At 43.1% G+C, this 23,550-nt stretch overlaps 1 protein-coding gene across 2 annotated transcripts in view; it reads right to left on the reverse strand.

Moving 5' to 3' along the window:
* The window catches only part of ILDR2 (immunoglobulin like domain containing receptor 2), a 61,020-nt gene extending 38,488 nt beyond the window's left edge, over positions 1-22,532 (reverse strand). For both annotated transcript variants that reach the window (XM_057535323.1, XM_057535317.1), the window contains exons 1-3: positions 22,381-22,532; positions 6,422-6,754; positions 5,437-5,556 (exon numbers count right to left, since the gene is read on the reverse strand). In XM_057535323.1, coding sequence (XP_057391306.1) covers positions 5,437-5,556; positions 6,422-6,754; positions 22,381-22,426 — 499 coding nt within the window. In that variant the 5' untranslated portion in view covers positions 22,427-22,532. The remainder of the gene's footprint in view (positions 1-5,436; positions 5,557-6,421; positions 6,755-22,380) is intronic.
* Between the last annotated feature and the right edge of the window lie 1,018 nt (positions 22,533-23,550).

Raw genomic sequence — 23,550 nt, forward strand, 5'->3', positions numbered from 1 at the left:
GTCATGCTCAGTGGGGAGGTATGCAGTCTGGACAAAAACAGCTATGTCTTTGAAGTGAGGGCCTAGGTCAATGGTTATAGGCATTGGTTATAGGTTTCACTGAGAAATGAAATGAGATACTAAAGCAAATCTGGGACAAGTAAAAATCATTACCTATGGCCTAAAGCAGCAACATTTTTAAAAACATGACTTATGCAGGGGAGCATTCTATAGCTTCTTAATATAGACAGGTCGCGTGGTATCGTGGAAAGAGATGAGGCTGGGAATCAAAACACTTGGGTTTGATCAAAGACACTTTTTTTGAAGGGGATAATAATTACAAAACCTGAACATTAATTTCTTCATTTGGAAAACACGGGAAATAATGCCTGCTCTCCTACATTACAAGGTTATAATAGAAAAATTTTGTGAAGTCAAATTATTATCAGTGTACATTAATGTTAGTAGTAGATGTAGTAATGGCATCACTTTGGTGGATATTTATTGCTTTTTGGGGCATCTCACATCCATTCTCCCTTTTTTCTGTAACAGTGCCCCAATTTACTTTGGGGAATTAATTCTTCTCCATATCTTGATGGACTAGCCACCAAGAGACTCTAATCTCCTAATGCTAAGCAGTGGACACCTACCCAACTGGACCAGCTGGACTCTCTCTCCTGAGACTGATTCTTGAGTGAGAAAATGCAAGATCAGAAAAAAAGAGATGAGTTGATTTTTTTAATGTCCATGGAGCCCTAAATACATTGTCTATTAATTCTTGCTACATAGACCCTGGAGCATCTCTGGCGGGGGCAGGAATGGTGCTGTGTTCATCAAAACATTTTTACTTTCTTCCTGGACACAAACAAAATAACAGGAGAAGTAACCCATGTCACTGACAGACCTGACCCCTAAAAAGTCCCCCATGAATGACCTTCCTTACTTTTTCTTTCTGTGCAGCCGGGAGCAAAGTTCTCCAATACAGCAAACTAAAACAATGGAGAAGCCTAGACCCTACACCATACTTGGAAGGGAGCTCCCCAGGTAAAAGCCTCCTAACCCACATCTGACCATGACAAGATGACGTAATGAACTTCTATGGTGGCAAGTCACTGAGATTTGGGGGTTGTTTTTACAGAAGCTCGTAAGTGTTACCCTAATATATTATCCTTTTTGGAGACTGATTTTCCAGCCTTTCTTTCAATTTTGATATCCTTCCAATGAATTCCTTTCCTGCTTAGGTTAGCCAAAGTCTACTTCTGTTGCTTTCAACCATAGTCCCGGATGGTTCTGTCACTCGTAAAAATTCAAATACCCAGATAAAGAATCATGACTGATGAGATTAAACCATGTTATATATCACTTGAGACTGTAGACATTTATTATATAAATACTTCATAAGTCAACAAATATATACTCAGCACTGACTAACATTTAAGAGGCACAAAGTAAATATTAGTTACAGATTCTGCCCATTTATCATTTAAAAAAAAACATTCATTCAAGCTTCTTTATTCTAGACACTCTGCTAAGCATTACAGATAGAAAGATGAATGAGAACTGGTTCTTGCCTCTGAAGAGCTCATGTTCCAGTGCTATTGAGAAGCGTCCGATGTCGTAGGGGAAATCAAGACAAATACACACGCGGTACCCGTGTGGCCAGTCACATGAACTCAAACTAGAATATAAGACTGATATGGTTCTGTCCTTGACCCTTTTCATTTTCTATAATCTTCTTGGGTGACTCATCTAGTCTTTCATGGTTGTGAGTATCATTCATGACTCTCAAATCTATTATCTCTAATCCTAATTTCTCCACTGAGTTCCAGACCTATATTTCTAATTGTCAGCAAGACATCTCCACCTTGGTGTCCCACAGGCCTCTCATATTCCACATGTTTTCTACATCTGTGACTCTATTTCTGTTTTGTAAATAAGTTCATTTGTACCATTTTTTTTTTTTTTAACCAAACTCATTCTCCTGCCTCTCCAACCTGCTTTCCAAACTGTGGCCTCTCTCTCGGTTGACGGAACAGTTGGCTACCCAGCTATCTAGAAACCATGGTGTCCTTTTGACTCATCCCTCTCTCTCATTTTTTTTAATGCATTAGTCACCAAGATCCATCACTGCCATCTTAGAAATGTTTCTGTGTTGTTTGTTCTCAGTTCATTACTCTGCTTCAGAATCTCATACCCTTTCACCCGTGCTGCTGCACCAGCCCCATAACCCATCCCTCTGTTCTAGCACTCCTCTCTAATGCATTTGTCCACTCTGCTGCTAATTATTGTTTTGATCCTGAGATCTAATTTCATTCCTCTGTTATGGTTTCTTTACTGGTTGCCCAAAGTCTTCAGATGACGTGCAAACGTCTTAGTCTGACATATAAGACACTTCATAATCTTGCTCCATCAACTTTTTCATCTTTACCTTTGTGAGTATAATGAGAAAACAAAATTCTTCTTAACTTTGCCTCTGATTTATCCCTTTAACTATCTTTCCTTACTAATTGGTCATTTGAAATTCCAACCAGTTTTCTACTCCCCATGTCGTGATCATCCTTGAAGAAGAGCTCAAGTTTCAGCTCCTTCAAGCCTCCATCAATAGGTTATTCTCATTCTTGTGGAATTAGTCCTTTTTTAACCCTGACCTACTGCAGAAGACCACAGTTTATTCCTGCTGGCTTCCTTGTGAGTGAGCACCATCCTGTATGTTCTTGTAACCAACCTGTAACCCTTTTATCTCTGTCATGAGGACTGAATTACCGGGAGGTCATTTTCTCATTTATCAAGGTAGTCATATCACTCACATTCATCTACTTTTTAAACCAAGAATTTTCAAATTGAAATAAAACTCAAAAATAACTGAGTTGAACACCTTTTCCTATACGTAAATGCCTGATATAATAACTCATAAAAAATCTTCCACCTTCATAAGGATATAGAAATTACTACTCCTAAGAACACTGATTGTATCTTTAGATGTCTCTCTGATTGTTAACAGTTCTGTCTTTATCCTGAGATGGACTCGCTCCCTTTGTAACTTCCACTCCTGGTTCTAGTTTTACCTAGCCACACAGACAGAGTAGGTTTCCCATCTCTCTTCTATACAATTTCACTTCAGATATCTGGAGACACTTCCCATGCTCCCTTTCCCAAGTCCTCTTTCACTAGACCAAATCCTCCCAATTCCTCCTACCATTCCTCATATTAAGTTCAGTGGCTTATGGAGGTTGTAATTAGCAAACTGTGGACTCAGTTATCTTCCCACTGAGGTCTTAATCTCCTTGAGGATGATTTCAGAAATCAGGTTGCTCTCCCAGTCTCACATAAAAAGAATACCTAACAAATGGGCCTGCAGGATATAACCACCAAATAATTAGCATTTTTTAAACTGTGACAGTACTTTGAAAAATTCCATAAAGGGGCGTCAAGACCAAGAAGACTCAGAATGTTGCACTTGGAAGTAAATACAGTACTTCCTGCACCCAGAAAATTCTCATAGATTTCAAACTAACCCCTTTAATTAACTAACAAAACTAGCATTGCCCTAAAAAGTTTACATGGCAAATTTACCATGTTTTGAACATTTCTAATTATTTAGAATAATATATTTCTAATTAGTGTGGAATATAGCAGAATTACGTGTTACTCCTCCCCAAGAACCCTAGTATGTATCTGTTCATCTCACAGATACGCTGCTTCTACTGTGATGAGCTGATTTGCAGCATCCCCACTTTCCCTTTATGGTTCTTTTTAGGGTAACACTGATTTCTGTTCTTATCGTTTCTTCCATCATTGTTGACCATTTTCATCTGAGTCTTCCTTTCACCCACCTTGTGGTCCTGAGGACAGCATCTTTGCCCAAGTTGCTTCGTATGTTTCGATCCAGAGCGATGCCCTTCATACACTTCAGCACATCCTCAGATGACAAGGCTTTCACTCTATTTATTTCCCCACATTTGCAGAACTGGGACCAAATTATTTAAAGTGGCTTTTACCTGGCCTCCTTTTCCTGCACAGGCAATTACTTTGCTGCAAATGGTTGCACTGGCCAAATAACTGTGTTCACAATTAGCTAATTGCAGGCTCAATGAGCCACTTGTTCCTTCAAACTTAGCCATTAGAGTTGTGTCATTAGGCAGAAATTTATCTTTTTATTTCCTACAGAGTCACAGCAGATCCCATATCTGATTGCCCTGTAGTCTTTTACAATGTCAATATAAACCTTTTACATTTTTATTTCCTTTTGAATATATGTCATATTTCCCATTCTTTTACAAATCACAGCAGTTAAGCTTCATATACTGGACTCAAGAAACATGTATTTGAAATTAATTTAACTGTGTAAAAAGGGCTTATTATTATTAATTAAAGGGTTAATCATTAATAAATAATTATTACCTTAATCCATTTTGTAAACTATAAAATTAAGGCAAGCAGTACAGTTGATTTGCCAAAGTCATGATAGAGTAAAACTAAAAATCGTAAGCAAATTCCATTTTCTCCTGGGGCACTGAGTTTCCCACAGAGGGTAAAAATTAACCTTCAACCTCATTTGCCTCTAAAAGAAAGAATCTTAAATATTCCCCCAAATTGTTAAGACCTGGTTTCTTGGAAGCTACAAAAAAATGTAAAATGGCTTCAAGGATTTACCTTTTCTCCTACAATTAATGTTGTTTCTTTTCTTAATTTCTGTATGTTTTACTCTAATTTTCTTGTCCAGCCAACCTTTATAGAGCACGAAATATGTGCTCAATTTTCAGTTTCATACAAGGAGGTCATCTCCCGCTGATATTCCTCCAATCCACAAAAGAGAAAAGTAGCCAAAAGTAATGAGTTTTCATTTATGAAGAAATTAATATTAATAAGGATTAGAATATATTTGCTTTGCGAATAACTTGGACACTTTTAGGTGTCAAGAAATTTGCCTTCCAATTAAACACTATTACGTCTCCCCCATAGCTCTTTTCACTGAGCACCTTTTATTATTAAAAGTTTACAGCCTTCTTTCCTTAGGATTGTCTTAAGTGGAGATAATTTAATGGGAAAAGATTCCTTTGTCTCAGGAGATCCTAGCACACCAGCGAATTCTTATCTCTCAGCTGTCTCTACCCTGCTTCAAAGGCCTCTGGCATTTTCCTCAATCATTAGCATATGTAAAGAATAAGAGGAGAGAGAAATTGGGGTTAAAGGTGCAAGTGGAAAGGAGGGGAAAAAACTAAGAAAGCAGAAGAAACATTCAGGAAAATGCTAAAAAGTGGGCCATAGACACCAAGAAACAAAATATAATAAATAACAACTACTGCTCATAAAGAACATATTCTAAAACTGGTTTGTCTGTGCACCAAAGGTAAAGCCTGTGTGTGCAACCTGCTGATGCACGCAGGGAGGAGAAGCGAGAAGAGGGAACAGTGCAAGCAGTCTAAGATGAAAATGTTACTGAGGGTTGTCACTTACCCAACACCAGCAGTTCCACCGAGTCCTCGTTCTTGCCCTCCAGGTCATCAGGGGTGGTGATGATACAGTAATAGAGTCCGCTGTCTCCCCACATGAGTTTTCCAATTTGAAGATCTGCATCTGTTATCACAGAGAGAAGGACCCGGTCCTAAACTCTGTCCTCTGAAGGAAAACACTAAACAATGGAGGGGGGGGGGCAGCCCTTCTGGGTGTCTGTAGTGTTCTATTTCTTTACCCGGATGGTGTTTGAGGAGATGTTTGCTTTATTTAAAACAAACAATGAAACAATAATAAAAGCTAGCATCCCTAAGCGGAGAGAATTAGAGCACCCCCAGAAACTGGTCTAGTTCCAGTCTGGTTTCTGGAATAGAAGACTGCTTTCAACCACGCCTGCAGAGGCCCTTGAAAGCCAAGTAAATTCCAGAATTAACCTGGACTCCTGGAAATGAGCTGGGTTCACAGGAGTTCTTCAAAACTTGGAACTTTTCCTTGCCCAAAGCTTTAGGGAGCAGGAAAAAGGGTGGAACTGATGTAAAACTACCTGAGGCTTGGGCCATGGCATCTACCTGGCTCTGCAACTTGTACACATACATCCCTTCTCCCAGCAGAGGAACTTCTTAGGGAAGTCTGCTTTCTGAGTTAAGGAAAGGGCAGTAAAGGCTGGTGTCAAGGTGTGAGGTATTTGACTGAGAAAGCTTTCACTAGAACCCATTTCAATTCAGTTCTGATAATAAATTCCTCAGACTGGAGGTCAGGCTCATGAAAGACTATTTCCAAAGCTCATCTCTGTCTTCTCTTGATATTACAACCCTCCATCCTTCCTCTCCACGCCATCCCATTAAAGCAATTTGCTAGGTTTCTTGATACTCCCGTCCCCCATAAAATCAAAGTCTTGAGGGATTGAAAGGGTGCAAGGCTGACATCCTCTTGTATCTGGGAAGGATGGAACCAATCTTCCCTAGATTAAAAACAGAGACATTATTACCATGAACAATTGTGATCTCTCTGCCCCTGTAGAAATCTCCCAGGGTCACGGTTGAGCCCTGTTTGGAAGCTACCACTCGAACAGTCCTCCTACTGTCTAAACAATCCAAGTAGGGGTCCCATTCCAGGTTTCTTTTGCTGAGAGATTGGGCCCGGGGAGAGGACATGCCCAAGGATTCCCCCATGCGATCCTGGCAGTAGGACTTGAATTTCCACTGCACGACTGCAGGCTGATGTGAAGACGTGGAGAAGTGGCAGCGAAGCACAGTGGGCTGGAAGAGCATGGCCACCTTCTTCTTGTCAGGCACTGTGACCTGAAGGCCTCCAGCTATGGCTGCAAAATAGAATGAAGATGTCCAAATGGTATCGGTATCCTGGACCTCACCTCACATATCATAGGTGTGCCTTTCCACCTTACCTCCCTAACCTGTCCCTCCCCTTGTTTTCTCCATCACAATAAATAGCATCAATATCTACCTGGTTGCCTTGTCCAGAAACCTGCCTTCACTCCCAATGTCCAGTTGGTCACAAAGTCATGTCAACTTGACCTCTTAACATCTTTAATATTTCCTTCCCCTTCTTTAACCCCACTACCATTGCTTGTGTGTATGCTCTCCTCATTTCTTGCTTATAATTTTGCAATAATCTCTTGTCTGGTCTCCCTGCTGGCAGTTGCCCACATGCAGTCCATTCTCCTTGCTATAAGTTCAGGTTATCTTTCTAAATCTGACTGTTACGGCTCTCCTTCTTAAAATCCTTCACTCACCCTCCATGGCCTTCAGGATAAAACCCAAAGTTCTTGGCAAGGCATTTAAGGTGCCCCATCATCTATTTCTCCTCAGCCTCACGTCTTGCAGCACCTCCATTTGAGCACCAACCTCCGATGATACCAAACTAACGGTTCCCCCAAGTGGGACATGGTATATCACACCTCTAGATCTTGGCATGTGATGTTTCTTGTTTATGGAATGCTTTTTCCTCACTTCTCTTCCTGAGAAGCTCTTTTCCATCTTTCAAAACCAATTCAAAGGCTTCTTGTCAAGCTTTCTGTGACCAGTCAATCCATTTGTCACTTCCTCCTTTGTGCCATCAGTATCCCCAGCATTCTCCTCTAGACATTTACTATAATAATTTTGTAATAATTTTGCACTTATTTTCATGCCTCCATCAGACTTGTCGGGTCAGGTAAGGAATTGTGTCTTATCTTGCTGTCCTGGGTGAAACCCATAGATTCTCAACAGCTATTTGATAAATGAGGACAGGGAAGCCAGGACATATGACTTCAGGAGGAATGACTTCCCTTCCAGCTGGTGACCAAGCAAACGAGACAGAGATTAAGGGGAAAAGAAGGCTTTGAGAGGAATGGAGAATTTTGGATCAAAAACAGTGGACTAAGTTCAAAAGCTTTGAAGGGTAATCCAAAAAAGGGTGGGGGGAGACGAGAAAGCAGATGAGAAGTTTAAGTGTTTAAAAAGATCAGTTTGAGGCTTGATGTCCAAGAAAGAGAGGGAAATTTCAGTGAATGAAAGCCCAGGGGAGTGTTTGAGAGGCAAAGGGTTTCTATGAACTCAATGGTAAGATCTAGAAATTCCAGGCAAAGAGAACATAACTTCTTCAGGTGAATGGGAGAGTTAAAGAATTTCTAGCTTGCTCTGAGGTTAGAAGCAGAAGTAGAATCATGATGAGAGGCAGAAAAAAGGAATATGAATAGAAAGACAAGATAGAGAGGTTCAGAGTTGAATCCAGGAGCCTGCCCAACCAGCTTCAGGTAGCTTGAGGCAAAGAGTTTCACCCTAGAATTGCAGGTGGACTTGAGACATACAAGAAAGGGCTAGTTTCCAGGGGAAGCCTACTGTTATTCATTATTGCCCATGGTCCCAATGACATCCCACAAAGCAAACTCACTCTCACAGCTCAAACATGCACTTATTCATGAACCTGTCTTTATAGAAGCTCTCTTAACAAGGGCAAGATACCATATTTGTACCTACTTCTGATTTCCGGACCAGTGCCTCTCTTCCATGAAAGCACTGTGAAAACTAGGGTCTAATTCCTGTTAGGAAGAAAAGGTTTCTGCATTCTATGGAATTGGGAAGAGAATGCAACAGAGTATTTGAGATTTAGTGTTTCGAACCTAAGTGCTCGATAGCTACTATGGAATAAATGAAGGAATGGGTGAGCAAATGAATGACTATTAACATGGGAATTTCTAGGACTTTGCAGAGAAAACTGGTTAAATGACTCATAAACAGCATAGTATAGTAAGAGAGCATTGGCATCAAAAGATAGGGCTTTGAATCTCATCTGGCCATGTACTAATGGCGAGACCTTAATGAAGCCTCTTAAGCAATACTCACCTGTAAAATGAGCCTCATATTCCTTACTCAACAGAGTTGTTAACAAACCTTCTCTCTCTCTCTGGGCGCCTGCGGAGAGTGAACTCTATAACAGAGAACCTTGACCATGACCAGTAGAGGGGAGATCTCAAATGCAAATCCTACCTCACCTTTCCTGCCTTTTGCCTCGCCTCCCATTCTGAGGCTCCTGAATCTCGATGAACACCCACCACTAATAGGTTTGATTACAGCCAAATTATGTAGATCAGCCCCATTGAGGGGCAAATAATTCCTAGAAAAGAACCCCAGCTCAGAAAAGAACCCTAGTTCCCAGGCTCCACTGCTTCCCTTCACCACCCCCAAATGTTGGTGTGGCTGATTCCATTCTTTCCAACTCACACACCTGGATGAGGAAAAGGCTTTTTTTAAAATAGTTTCTCCTTAAATTCTATTGCATTAATTTTTAAACTTGTAATTCTTCTTCAAAACCTTATTCACACTCCAGTTTTCCAGGTAACAAAATGGGACAGAGTGTTGAAGTGTCTTCAGTTAGCAGTGGTTGAGACTGGATAACCAATCACAGGCGTTGTTCCCAGCACAATGCTTGGTAGTTGACCAACCACCTTTCTTCTCTGCTACCTATCCAGGCTCTGCTTGGGAAATCACATTTCCTAGGTATTCCAAGATAAATGAAACCAGCAAAGGAGGCAGGTGCAGCACAAAAGTGTTGGGGGGGAGGGTTGTTTTTGGATTTTTTGAGAGAGTCAAGTATGGGGTTTTCTTCATTAGATGATTACTAAGAATAACCTCCTCCTCAGCTCTGTTCTCTGTTAATGGATTAGCTACTTGACCAAGCCATTCAACTCCCTTAATTATTATTTTTTAAAATTGTGCACTCCCTTAATTATTAATAGAGGTTAGTCAATTCACAGCTTCTATGACACACACATAAGTTCATGTTCCAAAGAATAAAGAATACATTTTCAGAAACATCTGCCTTTTTACAGCATGATAATTAAAGGCATGGATTTTAGAGTGAGTCCTAATTTAGAATCCAAGCCCTACCACTTCCTAGCTGCATGACATAAGGCAAATTACTCAAGTCTTAGGAGTTTCAGTTTCCTTACTGGTAAAACCAGAATAATAGTAACTATCTTATGGAGCTGTCTGAGGGTTAAATAAGATTTTATCCTAAGCACTTAGGATAACACTGGTATACAGTAAGCACTCAATAAATGTAGTTGTTGCTGCTCCTGGAAGCTGGAAACAGAGGGTACCCTGAGTGTGTGTACACATGCACAGAGATGTATACATATGCCGGTATAATGGAAACCTTGGGAATCTAAGCTAAGGATAGATCTGGATAGCTGGAGAGGACAGATCTAGGAATTTCGAGGAAATGTCAGTTTATTGGATCTTTGAGGACCATAAAAGTGAAGAGTTAGAGAGAAAGCTGAAGATGCCAATCCCTGCGTTAGCTCTAGAAGCATCAAAATGTAGGATGAATGCCACCCAGGTCCCAAGCCTGCCCAGGCCAAACCTATTAGGAACCCCATTCCCACTGGAGGGTAAGGTCTAGAATTGCTCTTCTGGCCCTAACCCTGGGTTCTGGGCGAGGGCAGGGGCTCCTACACCCACTGAGCCACATGTCTTTCCCTCAGCCTGTGTTTATGTGAGACTGTGTTTCCACCTGATTTGCAATCCACGGGTACCAAAGCCTTGCCCTGAGTTCCAGTCTGCTTGCCTGGGCCCTGATATAAGCCCTTCTCCTGAGGATTAGGTTTTGTTTCCTATATCCTCACACATGACTGATCCATATCTGAAACTGTAATCTTGCTATCCACACAACTTCAAAAAATACCTCTCATGGGACCCCCCCTCCTACCCCAGATCAGGCCCTTCAGAGATAGTAGCTAATTTGGATGAGGACCAAGACTGACAGTTCCCCATGGACACTGAGATTTGGCCTGGGAACACCCTCCCTCTGACTCCAATTCCCAATAGATCTTCCCTGGGGCTAGGTTAGTGTCCTGAACTTGGGTCCCACCTCTTATAGATTTTTTTTGTTTTTCTATGTTACCACCTGTCAGATGCCAAAAACCTAGTACTTCCTATGCTGGAGTCTATACAGGCTAATAAGAATACCTTTGAATGCCAGGTAAATAAATTAAAAGTTTTCAGCCTCTTTGTAATGTTCACCTGTGCATTTGATCTAAGAAATCTTATTCTCCTGTGGTTCCAACTACGAGTTATGTCTCAGACCCTCAACTTCATGAAACCTCATCTGCACGTTTAACAGATACTTCAAATTAAACATATCTAAACTTCGTTCATCATCTTCTCTTTTCCCACCTCAACTCTTGCTTATAAACCAGTCTTTCTTGTCTCCCTAGCTCTTTTGCCAGTATACTCACTGTCCTATCATCCCAGATAGAACTCATAGCTTTGATCATCTCCTCTTTGGCTCTAACCGTATTCAGTGGCCACTAATTCTAAATCTCTCTCAAATTTGACCCTTCTCTATTCCCATGGTCACTCCTAGTGCGAATAAATCAAGTTTCTATTCCTTCTATCAGGAAGTGATTATGAAACACTTACTGTATGTTAGAAATTGTATTAAGTGCCATTCATGGAGTATCTTAATAAATTCTCTCCAAAAATCCTATAAAGTAGGTATTATCATTACACCCAATTTACAGATGAAGAAACTGATCCTCAGAAACTGTATGTATCTTGCCAAACACCTCAGGGTTAGCAAGTGACAGATTTGAACCCAGGCTGACTGGCCCCAAAGCTCTTACTATCACTTTACACAAGTCCTCATTACATTTTTGGTTTCATAATAGCCTCTTCAGTGGTCTCCCTACTTCCAGCCCAATGTACTCTCTACATTTTTTCTATCTAGAATATTCTTTTTTTTAAAAGACAGATCCAATCATGTCAGGCTATAAGGCCTCCAATGATTTCCCATTCCTTTTAGGATAAAACCCAAATGCCTTGACATGGCATGTAAGGTCTTCTCCATGATTTGGGCCCATGCACCTTCCAGGCATACTAAGATGTTTTCCATTCTTTGACTATAAATATGTTATTCTCCCATCCTGGGGAAACATCAGGGCATGTAACTGAGGAGCTTCTGGGAGGCAGACAGAGAGAAGCACTGAGTGTGTGTCATGCACACACATGAACAAGCACGTGCTGGCACAGTGGGGAGGCTGGGACTCGGAGTCCAGGCAGGGGTGACACCATAAGGGACTTGTGTTTTTAAGCTCTTATAAGAACATTTACAGACGTATGGAAAGAATCCATGTTTCATCCCACAAAATAAAGCAAGTATCCCGAAAAACTGGAAAGTGTGAAGTAAGTGAAGTATGTCCTATATCATACTATATAGAACACATCTGTAAAAATTAGGATTCCTGACTGAAAGAAGCACCAGAAGACATATTGAAGATTGAAGATTACAGGTGGTTTTCTACATTTGCAGAGGAGGGAGTCATCATTCTTAGACCACCAGACCATTCCTTCTGTTTTTATTGTGCCCCTGATCCTCAGGAAAACTGCCCTTGACTATCTAATTCAAATTCATTCAAAAACATGTTTTAAAATACAATGTTACATTCTGGGAACATAGATTTAAAAGACCAATCTCGAGCTTGAGAAATTCAATATAAACTTGGTTTCTAACTCTAAGGTCCCTGAGGGCAAGGACCAGGATTGGTTGATTCTGTATCTTCAGTATACAGCAAGCTCTATTATGTGGAATGAACAAATGAACAAGTGAATCTGAAGGGCCTTACTTAGCAGGTGGTCCTCAGTGCAGAGAATGGATTCTGGTCAATAACTAGGAAAGCTGCCTAAAAGTAGAGTGATGAGTGACAGCTCAGAGCGTCAGCTCCCATCTCAGCTAGTCACCAGGGGTACCAAGTCACCAGGCCAGGGAGGATCAGCTCCAAGTGCACACAATGCCTCACTGCATGTGGCAAAATAAGTTCCTGCCTCAATTCTCATGTAAAGAAAAGGATTCTATACATGACAAATTGTGTTCTTGCAAGGATAACAAAAGCAGTATCTACAGAAATGCTGTTCTTATTTTAGTACTTTCATTTTTTTCAAAGCAAGTTCCTTTTCCCCACAATAGTTGTAAGCTATTCCTGCCAGCATCTTTGAGAGGCAGATCTATAAGCACAGCCCCATTTTAGAGAAACAAAGATTGCTGCTAAAGATCATGGAAAATTATCATCACCATAGACAGGCATCTTTAGAAATTTTGTATCAAGCTCACCCATCCCTTAACTCTTGAACTCCCAGAAGTGGGATTTGACCTCAGAATTGCCCATTCACCAGCATATCTTGGCTTTCAGACTCCTAAGTTTTTTCTTCATTCAGTATGACAATACACATCTTCCTTTTCCCACCTTTAAGCTAGATCTTGAAGAAATTCATCTTTTTGTCCTCACATTTTTAACATACTGTCCCAATTTCCTAGGACATTGTTTTAGGAACAATTAATGGGCAGGTTTTCTAAGTGTAAGAGATGAATAATGAGTGTCCGAGCATCTCCACTAGGTTTGGTCCATGGCGTGTCCATCCCTTAGTAGCAATGTCAGCGTGGGAAGCAAAGCATTTTGGGAAATGATGACCCACAGGCTCAATTTTTAAAGACAAAACACAGCTTGAACCTTTTTCCCCCAGAAGTAGAAACCATTCATCTTCTTGATATAGTTGGGTTAAATAATAAAATTAAAAAGCCTTTACCAAGAAGAGTAGACATTTCCTTGCTGTTTGCCTATTTTCTAAGCCTAGTTCTCCAGCTTGCCTATTAGTCCTGTAAGTTAATCAATTTCCTTTCAATAAATTTCTTTCCTGCTTAAATTGGACAGAATCAGTTTCTCTTGTTTGTTACCATAGTACCTAATGGCTTGATCCATTTTAGGGTTAGGGTGACCAGATGTACTATTTTGAGATTGTAAAAAATATGACAGCATTCTTGCATGTTTTCTCCCCAAGAGTCCTAAAAGGCATCAGTATGTCCCCCCTTTCCATGGGGCTAAAGTAAACACTGGTGCTGCCCTCGTCCAGGTGGGCATTGCTCATGGCCTAGTTATTATTTGCTGCCAATAACTCTAGTGCTTGTGCACACAGAGCTTGCCATTCATTAAGCGTATGTTCTGTGTGTCCCATGGAGCCATGCTTTCCCATTCTCTGCCACCACTGCGCAGATGAAAGCAAGAAGCATATCTCCTTTCTGTCTGATTGCCTCGTCTTCCAGAGATCTGAAATGAGCTCGTGGGTAATGTCTAGCTGGCCCACATGCTGTTCCAATGCGACTAAAGCAGTACTAAGAGAGGTCAGTCTCTACCCTGCAGGGCCAAGGTACTTTGGAAGCTGTCCTGATTCATTCAGGTGGGTCAGACTTCTAGGATGGATCAGCCATTTGGACAGAGAAAGCTCCTGTATGAAAGCTCTTCTCCACTTTTATCAACTTGTTACCTGTATTTCCAGTTTAGATCTCTCACCCAAGCTCCAGACCCAAATATATAACTTCATTCTCCATCTGGATGTTATACAAGCACCCCAAACTCATCATTCTATAGATGGAGATGCTAACTGCCCCCTTCTTTTAGTAACAGAACTTCCCAGGTGTTAATCTGGCCAGCCAAGCCAGCTACATACTACATTTCCTAGCCTCCCTTGCAGCTAATTGTGGCCATGGGACTAGATTCAGGACATAGGTATGTGAGGAGAAGTGATGTGTGTAATTTCCATGTCACCTCTCTAAAAACAAACTACTTGCCCTGACCCTCTGCTTTCCTTGTTTCTACTTGCTGAAGAGTAACTATCACTGGAGCAGTCCTGGGAGCGACATGTTGGGAATGGTAGACTCAGTCCCACTGATCTCTACTGTTACAGGAGAGAGAAAAAAAAGACTTTTGTATGAGTTACTATATTTTAGGGTCTTTTTGTTATAGCATCTTAGGCTATACTCTAACTAATCTAATGAAAAAAACTGAACCTGTCTCTCCCTCCCTTACACGTTTCTCCTCCTATATTAGTTCATGTCCACAAATGGCATCCCCAGCAAACCCAAGCCAGGTACCTGGAGGCATCTTTGATACTCCTGTCTTTCAGCCTCCACATCCAACCAACCCAGGACTATGGACTACTTCCTCCGTGTCTGGTCACTCTGTCCACTTCTCTCATCTCCACTGCACCACAAGATTTCAGGATCTCATATCTTGCCTCTCTTTCTGCAAGGGTCTTCTAGCTGGTTTTTGCTGCAAGTCTGCCTATGTCTAATCTACCCTTCACACTGAGATGCAAATGATATTTCTAAAATGCACATCTGATCACAGCACTCCTTTACTCTCACCCTTTTAAAGACTCCCTCTAGGCATTCAGAAGTACAAGGGCTCATTTCAGATGGGGCCACTCTCTTCCATTCCTCCTGTACCACTAAATTCTCCAGCCATACTAAAATATTTGTACTTTTTGAGAAACATCATATCCTATTTTGATTGTTGGCTTTTGCATATGCTGTTTCCTCTGTAAATTTCCTTTCCCTCCGTCCCACTCTTTCTCTAGTAACTCCTACTTATCTTTCCGGAATTCCTCAGCTATCACTTCCTGTAGAAGCTTCTTCTTGCTCTTATTACAGTCATATTACCCTAGAGAATCACATCACCTTGCCCGAGAAGTTCCTGTTTAGTCATCTGTCTCTGCCATTAATAACAAGCTCTCTCCTTCAGGCTTTTAAAAAGTCTGCTATGTAGTAGGTACTCAGCACATTTGTTGAATGATTTAACTCAGTTGATAGATTGTATTATTTGTTCCCAGTTAGTTTTCCCTCCTCACTCTTAGATTGTTTTAGTTTTCCCTCCTCACTCTTAGATTTTCCCTGTAGGTAGAGTACACTTACTACTCCAATGACTAGAGGCTTGGCCATGTGACATGCTTTGGCCAATGGAATGTGAGTACATGTGCCATAAGACTTGTCCAAGCAGAAGCTTAAAAGGCATTTGTGTGGTTTGGCTCTGTGCCCTCCCCCTACCCACCTTGAGTCCTCCACCATGAGAACAGCATGCCTAGATAGTGGCTGTTCCTTCATCCTGGGCCTTAGAATAAGAAGACATTTGGAACTGAGCCAAGTCCACCAATTGGCTACAGTTGACCTGCAACTGACTGCAGCTCTCATATAACATGAGCGACTAAATGTTTGGTGTTGTGAGCTGTTGAAATTTGGGGCTGCTTGTTGCTGCATCAAAATGCTGACTAATATTCCTATTTTGGGTTCATAATAAGTATTGAGAGCTTACTATTGGCCAAATATTGTGCTAGGAGTTGTACATAATTTCATTTTAATTATCACAACAACCCTATAAGGTAAGTTAGCTTCCCCACTTTAAAACTAAAGAAAATAAGGTAAACTATTAAGTTAGTATTCAAATCCAGGTCAGTTTGAGCCTCATCCCTCTCCCCCAACAGCCCCTGATGAGCCAAGGGCAAAGGAGGAGTGACGATGCAGGATCCCAGTTGAATGTGAAGGTTCTACTACTATTTTAGAGAACCACTTCCTGCAGGGCTCTAGCTGCTGTAGGAGAACAGGGAAGCAGCATGTTCTTCTGAGTTCTTCCTTGTTTCTTGGCCCATAAAGAACTCTAGTTATCCAAAATGCCTTCTTTCATTTTCAGGAAGCCAAAAGCTGTCTTGAAGACCAAGATTTTAAGCCTACATATGCCACAGTCACATCCTGTGTAGCTCCTGGGTGCATAGTACCAGCCCCTAGTCCCAGAGGGGCTCTGACATGCCAGCAGTCTCTGCTGTCACAGGGTCACATCCACTGCTCTCCTGTGCCTCACCAGAGCACTCCTCATTCACTCTTTTCCTGTAGATCTTAGGATTTAATTAGAAATACTAAATGCTATTCTTTATCACTTCTCCCTGTAATATTTCCCTGAGTTCTATGAACTCTGAGCCTTACTACCCAATGCCCCATAATAGACACCATGTATGTTCCCTTAAATCAGGAGTTCCAGTTTTACCCACCTTAACCAGAAAATAATGTTTCACTTGGATTCAGGCATTTGAAACAACCAAGTCATTTGTAAGTCAGTGACGCTATTTCTTATTATAATCAATAAGATACCATAGACTTAGGCAAGTCATTTACTCCCTTTTATGTATAGGTAGGTAATATCAGCCTTACTTACTTAGAAGGATCAAAGGGATAATGTCCATGAAAGCCATTTAACACACAGAAAATCATTATAGTATCTAAATAAGCAAGAGCAACAATCAGATCATACCTTTCTTTATATTCCTGATTGGTGGTAAGTTGATATAAGAGCTAAAATAGTTGGAAGGGGTGAAGAGGTGAGTGTGTCCTGGAACAAAAAGTTGAGACTAGAAGGGACATTCTAGGGCCATGTTGGCTAGAGTAGGATTCATCTCATCTGGCCCAAAGCACTTGCCTTGCTTCAACAGTCCCCAGTATGACTACATTTAATTGTTCAGAGTGGACCCTATCCTGTCCACCAAGCACTCAGTGCTACTCCACTTGTTCCTCTGAAAATGCTAACAAGAGCTCTCCCTTCCCAGCTGCCATTTTTCATTCTAATCATTAGTGGTCAGGGAAAGGCTGAAGACAAATGGGGCTCCCTCCATGGCTCCTCACTAAGGATCTATTGCTTTGTAAGTTTGATTTCCAACTCATCAAAATTAAATGGAGAAAAGTTCAGAACCATAGAATCTTAGAGCTGAAAGTCACCTAAGACGTGACCTCATTCAAAAGATTATAACATATGCAACCCCATGTTCGCTGAAGCTTTATTTACAATAGCCAAGATGTGGAAACAACCTAAGTTGTTTCCGTCGCTTCATGAATGGATAAAGAAGATGCCATTGCTTCCGTCGCTTCATGAATGGATAAAGAAGATGCCATGTATCTTTTTTATATGTGTGTGTATATATATATATAAATATATAATTTATATTTATATACATGTACACACAATGGAATATTATTCAGCCATAAAAAAGAATAAAATCTTGCCATTTGCGACAACATGGATGGACCTTGAGGTCATTATGTTAAGTGAAATAAGTCAGAAAGACAAATACTGTATGATCTCACTTATACATGTAAACTTTAAAAACAAAAACAAAAAACCGAGCTCATAGATACAGAGAACAGATTGGTGGTTGCCAGAGGTGGTGGGTGGGTGAAGAGGGTCAAGCTTCCAGTTATAAAATAAATAAGTCCTGAGGATATAATGCACAGCATGATGACTATACTTAATAATACTGTGTTGAATATTTGAAAGTGGCTAACAGAATAAATGTTGAAAGTTATCACAAGAAAAAAATTTGTAACTATATATGGTGATGGATGTTAACTAGACTTATTGTTGTGATCATTTCATAATATATACAAACATGGACTCATGTTGTACACCTGAAACTAATGTAATGTTACATGTCAATTATATCTCAATGAAAAAATAAAATAAAATTACATGCCAAAAAGAAAAAAACTGATCATAAGACCCAGATGCCATGGATATACAGTTAATTTGTGAAGAAGATGGGACTGGAATCCAATCCTCAAATCCCAGGTCAGGGTTCTTTCCACTAACCAAGTCCTGGTACTAATACTACTAACGCTGTACTAAGCACTAGGTACTTGAACTAAGACCACAGCATGGTACTAGCATAGTGTTGCACTAGGACTACTAGAACTAATACCCAAATCTGTATAAACTAGACATTCAGCAGAATCATGAGTCTAAAATCTAAAGAGTAATGGGGATACTGAAACAACACCCCTCTCCTAGTCCAGAGAGAAACACCCAGGCTGAGCATGGTGGGACATGGAGAGGGCTGTGACAAGATGCTGAAAGAAGATGCTCCGGTATGAAAAAGGTCTCTTCCATGGAGGAAAGTAGAACAGAGGAGGGAGAAAATTTGAAAAGTATACAGGATCGGAAAGGCAATAATGGAAATTAAGGTGTCAGGAATCTCTAAAAGCAACTCTTGCTTCTCCAGGGCTAATTAACACTTTAACCCTCCATACCCAAGCCCATCCTCTCATGGTCACCAGGCATCTACCTGAATGCAAACCAAACCAGCCACTGTGTCTGGATTCCTCCCTGCCTGCTGCAGGCTGGGTTAGAAGCCACCTTGAGGCACCCACAACAGTTAGTGCAGATCTCTATCATGGCCTTTGTACAGGGTACTCCATAACTGGGTGATCACAGTTCCATCACTGGAGTCTCCACCATCAAACTGTAAGCTCCTTGAAGGCAGGGCTGTCTTATTAACCCCAGCACCATGCCTGGATGTGACAGTAACTCAGCAGCTGACTGTGCATGAATAAATGTATTAACTCAGCCATCATCTCTTCTGGGAGTTTCTTTCCGAGCTGCTCCGCTCCCACCCCAGGTTTCAGGCATGTATGCCTCATCCGTGCTCTCGTAGCACCTGTGCGGCTCTCATGGCTCTTATCATAGGACCTCTTACCTCCATATCAAAATTACCTGAAAACTCATTTGAGTCACTGACTAGACTGACAACTCTTTGAGGGCAAGGACTATGTCTTTCCTCTCTTTATTCTCAGCACCTATCATAATACTTAGAAACCACAGGAATTTAATACAGACTTGGAGAAAGGATGAATAAATGAATGAATACAACCAAAAGGGTACCAAAAGAAATGCTAATAGAACAAGCACTCTTTGTCACAGAGAGACCCAAAAGAGTCTCCAGGAAAACGAATTGCCTGCTCCCAGAGTGTCGCCACAGCTCTGGCCTTTCTTGCAGCCTCTGCTGCCAGGAGGGGCTGAAACGCCATCCATATTCAAGAACAAAGACAGAGTGAACCCTCCTCAAGTCGTATTGCTAGATGGCACCTGTTGCTAAAATAGCAGCTGGTAAGCATTTTGTTTTGTGCAAAACGACAAGGACAACAACAACAAAACAATTTATTACAGGAAGCAGCATCACAATGACAATGAGAAATCATGAGGCTAAATATACAGCAGAAAAAAATACAGAATTTTTGTAATGAAAGACGAGGAAGGAGCTGCTAGAGTCTGAGGAAAAAAGCCTGAAGTGTTGATTAGAAATTGCTCAGCCTGCATGAAAAGAGAGAAACTAGGGGGGGTGGGGGGGAGGAAGGGGAGGAGAGGAAGAGAAAAAGAGAGAAGACAGAGAAAGGGAGGGAGAGGGAGAAGGAATGTGGTTTTTTTCCTGGCTCTCTGACTCATTTTTAATCTGTCCTTTCCTTTCTCCCTCCCCTTCCACCACCCCCTCAAGAGAGAATTCATTGATTGGGCTGGACTAAAATGTCTTACCTTTTGTCTCCTGGTTGCTCTGTGAACGATGAGTCTGAATCCATCTCATCCTTGACTGTTCCTCTCTCTTCCCTCCCTCCCTCTCCCCAGCCGCCATTGTTAGCTGCTTCACTTTGCTGAGGCTGAGGCTTGTCCACGGTGGGATGCGGGGGGGGGGGGGGGGGGGGGGGTGGAACTGGGACCAGGGGATGCCAGTGGGTGATCAGTGGGACCTCTGGAGCCAGGCTTACTTGCAGAGCCTGGAAGTCCCAGCCCTCTGACAGCTGGGATGGCCCTGATAACTAACCTGTTGCCTGCTTCCAGGCAGGAGCAACCTCTCCAGGTGCAGATGGGAGAAGGCACAGACCAGATGAAGCAGCACCTCCCCTCAAGACAAAAACAACCCCCCCCACACACACACACCCCACAAAGCTCAGAGAGGGAGCTCAGGAGAGTGCAAACAGGACTGGCCCGGGGTTTGGGAGGACTGGGTCTAGTGCCCACTCCAACACAAACTTGCTGTGTGCACATTGCCTCTCTGGACCTCCATTTGTATAAACTGAGAGGACTGAATTAGATGGTCCCAGGGACCATCTCATGAAAAGCTGTCAGCCATCTAGCAAGGGCTCTATGTTCCCCTTCTGCCCCATGCCCTGCAAATCCCTAGAGAGCTTTTTTTCGGTATACCCCAGGGTGTCTGGAAGAGCACCTCTGACTTGGGGACCCCTCCCCAGATGCCTAGCTGACTTCAGGGAGGCGGTGATAGAGGTTCAAGGCCAAAGTTCCCCTCAAATATGATAATTGAGAAGTAGAGGCAAATTAAGGACATTCAGAATCAGTGAGGGTGGAAGTAGAAGGCACTGGGAGGCCAGGGGAGTGGGGAGGCATGGATCAGGCAATCCCTGAAATTAGAGATGATTCATATTTGAATAATGTGGGAGGGATGAACTCAGAGCAGCCAAGAGAAGAGGCTAACTCTGCTGAGGGACCCCTCCCCAAACCTAAACCCCGCAGGGGGCAAGAGCCAGTGTTAGGGACCCTTCAATAGGAATGGGAAAAAAAAACTGAGGCAATCTATATTCTTATTCTGAAGCTAAGGGACATAGTGGTTTTGTCTTTCTTCTTAAATGTATTTTACCCTCTTTCAATCACTTGCCTTAGATATTTTTATCTTGTTCCTCTTTTCCTACTGACTTGATTTTTCCCAGTCTTCAATGCTCCCAGAAGGGACACAACTTTGTTCTTGGTGCTATTTTCCATTTTCTCTCCTGCCCTTCACTACCCCATCTTGTCTTCACCACTTTTCTGCTCCCCTGTTCCTCTCCTCCATCACTTGGTTCCACCTTGCTTTGAATTGTTGCCTCAGACCCAGTCCAGACCACCCAAGCCTTCCTAACCCCTCCACCTCCACCCAAGGCAGGGCTGCTCTGTGAATCTCTCAGGGCTGCCCATTCAGCCTGGCCACCTATCTCTCAACCTCACAGATCATCATGGGGGAACACGTGTTAGGAACTAGAGCCTTTCCAGACCCCAGGAGGGTGGGGAGAAAGTTCACCAAAAGGGAGGGGGAAACACGGAGGTCTCAGCTAGAGGAAGTGACTTTAATGCTAAGGCAAGGCCCTACCTTCTGAATATCTCTGCAAATTATCTTTATTAGAGGGTGTTCCCACCTGTTTATGGGGGGAGGAAGGCTCTTCTCTTCTGTGGGACCACTCCCCAAATGGTACCAAATGCGAGTGGGGCCCTCAACTCCACAACCAATCAAGCCTCCATCCCCATGTCCTTCCTCATCCCCGCTCCCCTGCACACCTGGGAGCCACTGAAGAATGCCCCTGGGGCTCCCGGCTTCTCTAGAGAAGGAATTAAGAAGACACTCTTTTACTTCCAACCCCCAGAAAACCAGTTCTCTTAATTAATCAGTTTCCTCCGAGCTTTCATTTTTTTTCCCAACCAGGCTTTTCCCAGGACTCACAGCATTACAAACTCAAGATAAGACCAAGGAAGAACCGTTGTATGGAAGGAGAAATGCACACTGGAAAGAACAATCTCTTATCTCGAATGAGTCAAAACACCTGCATCTCGATCCAGCTCACTTGATACCGGGTTTCTCTCCGCCTCCCCCATCATTCTAACACACACACACACACCCCTCCCCCCACTTACCACCAGCCTGCTAAGCAGCTTTAAGCACAATGGGGGGTAACTGGGGGTGCGGCGCGGTGGGCTAGGGTTAGAACAGAACCAGTACCGGAATACATATAAAGTTATCCGTCTCGGTAGAAAACGCCTCTTACCTGTTAGCCAGAAGAGAGCAACCCACGCCAGCACGACCCTGTCCATTTTCCCCAACTTCCCATCCAGATTAAGGAGTGAGGGAAGTGGGAAGCGCCAGAGACGGGAGGATCGAGGTAACCGAGCGGCGGAGGCGACGGCGGGCGCGAGCGGGCCCCCGGCGTCCCTGGGCGCCGCCGCCCGCCGCCCGGGCCGCGCAGGCGGGGCCCCGGGCTGACCGCGCCGCCGGCGGCACGCGCGCTGCCGCGGGCTCCCGGGGTCCACGCGGCGCTCGGCGGCGCCTTCCCCGCCGGCTGGCGCACCCGCACGCCCAGGCAGCGCGGCCCACCGAGCGCCTTCCGGCCGCAGAGCGCGCCGCGCGGGGGAGCTCGGCCGCCGGCTCCCGGCCCCGCCGCCAGCCGCCCCGGGGCTACCAAAGTTTCTCGGTCACGTGCACGCCCCTGCGGCTCGCAGGTCAGCGCTGAGTGACGAAGTACAGGGGGGAGAGGGGGCGCGGGGGAGGCGGCAGGGCGGGCTGCGCGGAGCCGGGAGCGATCAGCGCGGCTGCTCCCAGCGAAGCCAGCGTTCGGGACCCGAGCCAAAAGCGGGGTTGGGGACTCGAGGAGGGGGAGTCTGGGTACGCACGTGGCCAGGGCCATTCTGAACTGGGACAGAGGGACCTGCGGGGACTTGGCATAACTTGTTGGCAAGGGTGTGCGCTTTCGCTGACCCCCCCCCCCTGCCCCTCCGTTCGGTTCCCTTTTTGACAGTGCAAGGAACCGAGGGGCTCAGCAGAATTGGAAAAGGTAGGCGGGAATCCCGCGTCGAAACTTTCTCCTGTTAAAACATTATGAGGTTAAAGCATTATGAGATAAGGGCATGCAGCTCTTTAACAGAAAATATGTAAAACTAGAATGAAATGAACAATTATACGGCTCACATTTGTCCAACACTTAATCGCTTCTCGGCCTTTTGGCTAAAATCAGGCACATTTGCACAACACTTTACAGTTTGCAGGGCGCATTAACATGGATTACTCCATTTCTTAAAAGGATCTTGTGTGTGTAGGAAAGGATTCTAAATGTATGTGTTTCGAGACAACCGAGAAATGTGTATGTTAACGAACATATTAAGCATCTACCAGGTGCCAAGAACCAAGGCTACAAAGATGAGGAAGACAGACTTCCTGCCAT

This window comes from Balaenoptera acutorostrata, chromosome 1, assembly GCF_949987535.1.
Source record: "Balaenoptera acutorostrata chromosome 1, mBalAcu1.1, whole genome shotgun sequence".
In the NCBI taxonomy this organism is placed as follows: Eukaryota; Metazoa; Chordata; class Mammalia; order Artiodactyla; family Balaenopteridae; genus Balaenoptera; species Balaenoptera acutorostrata.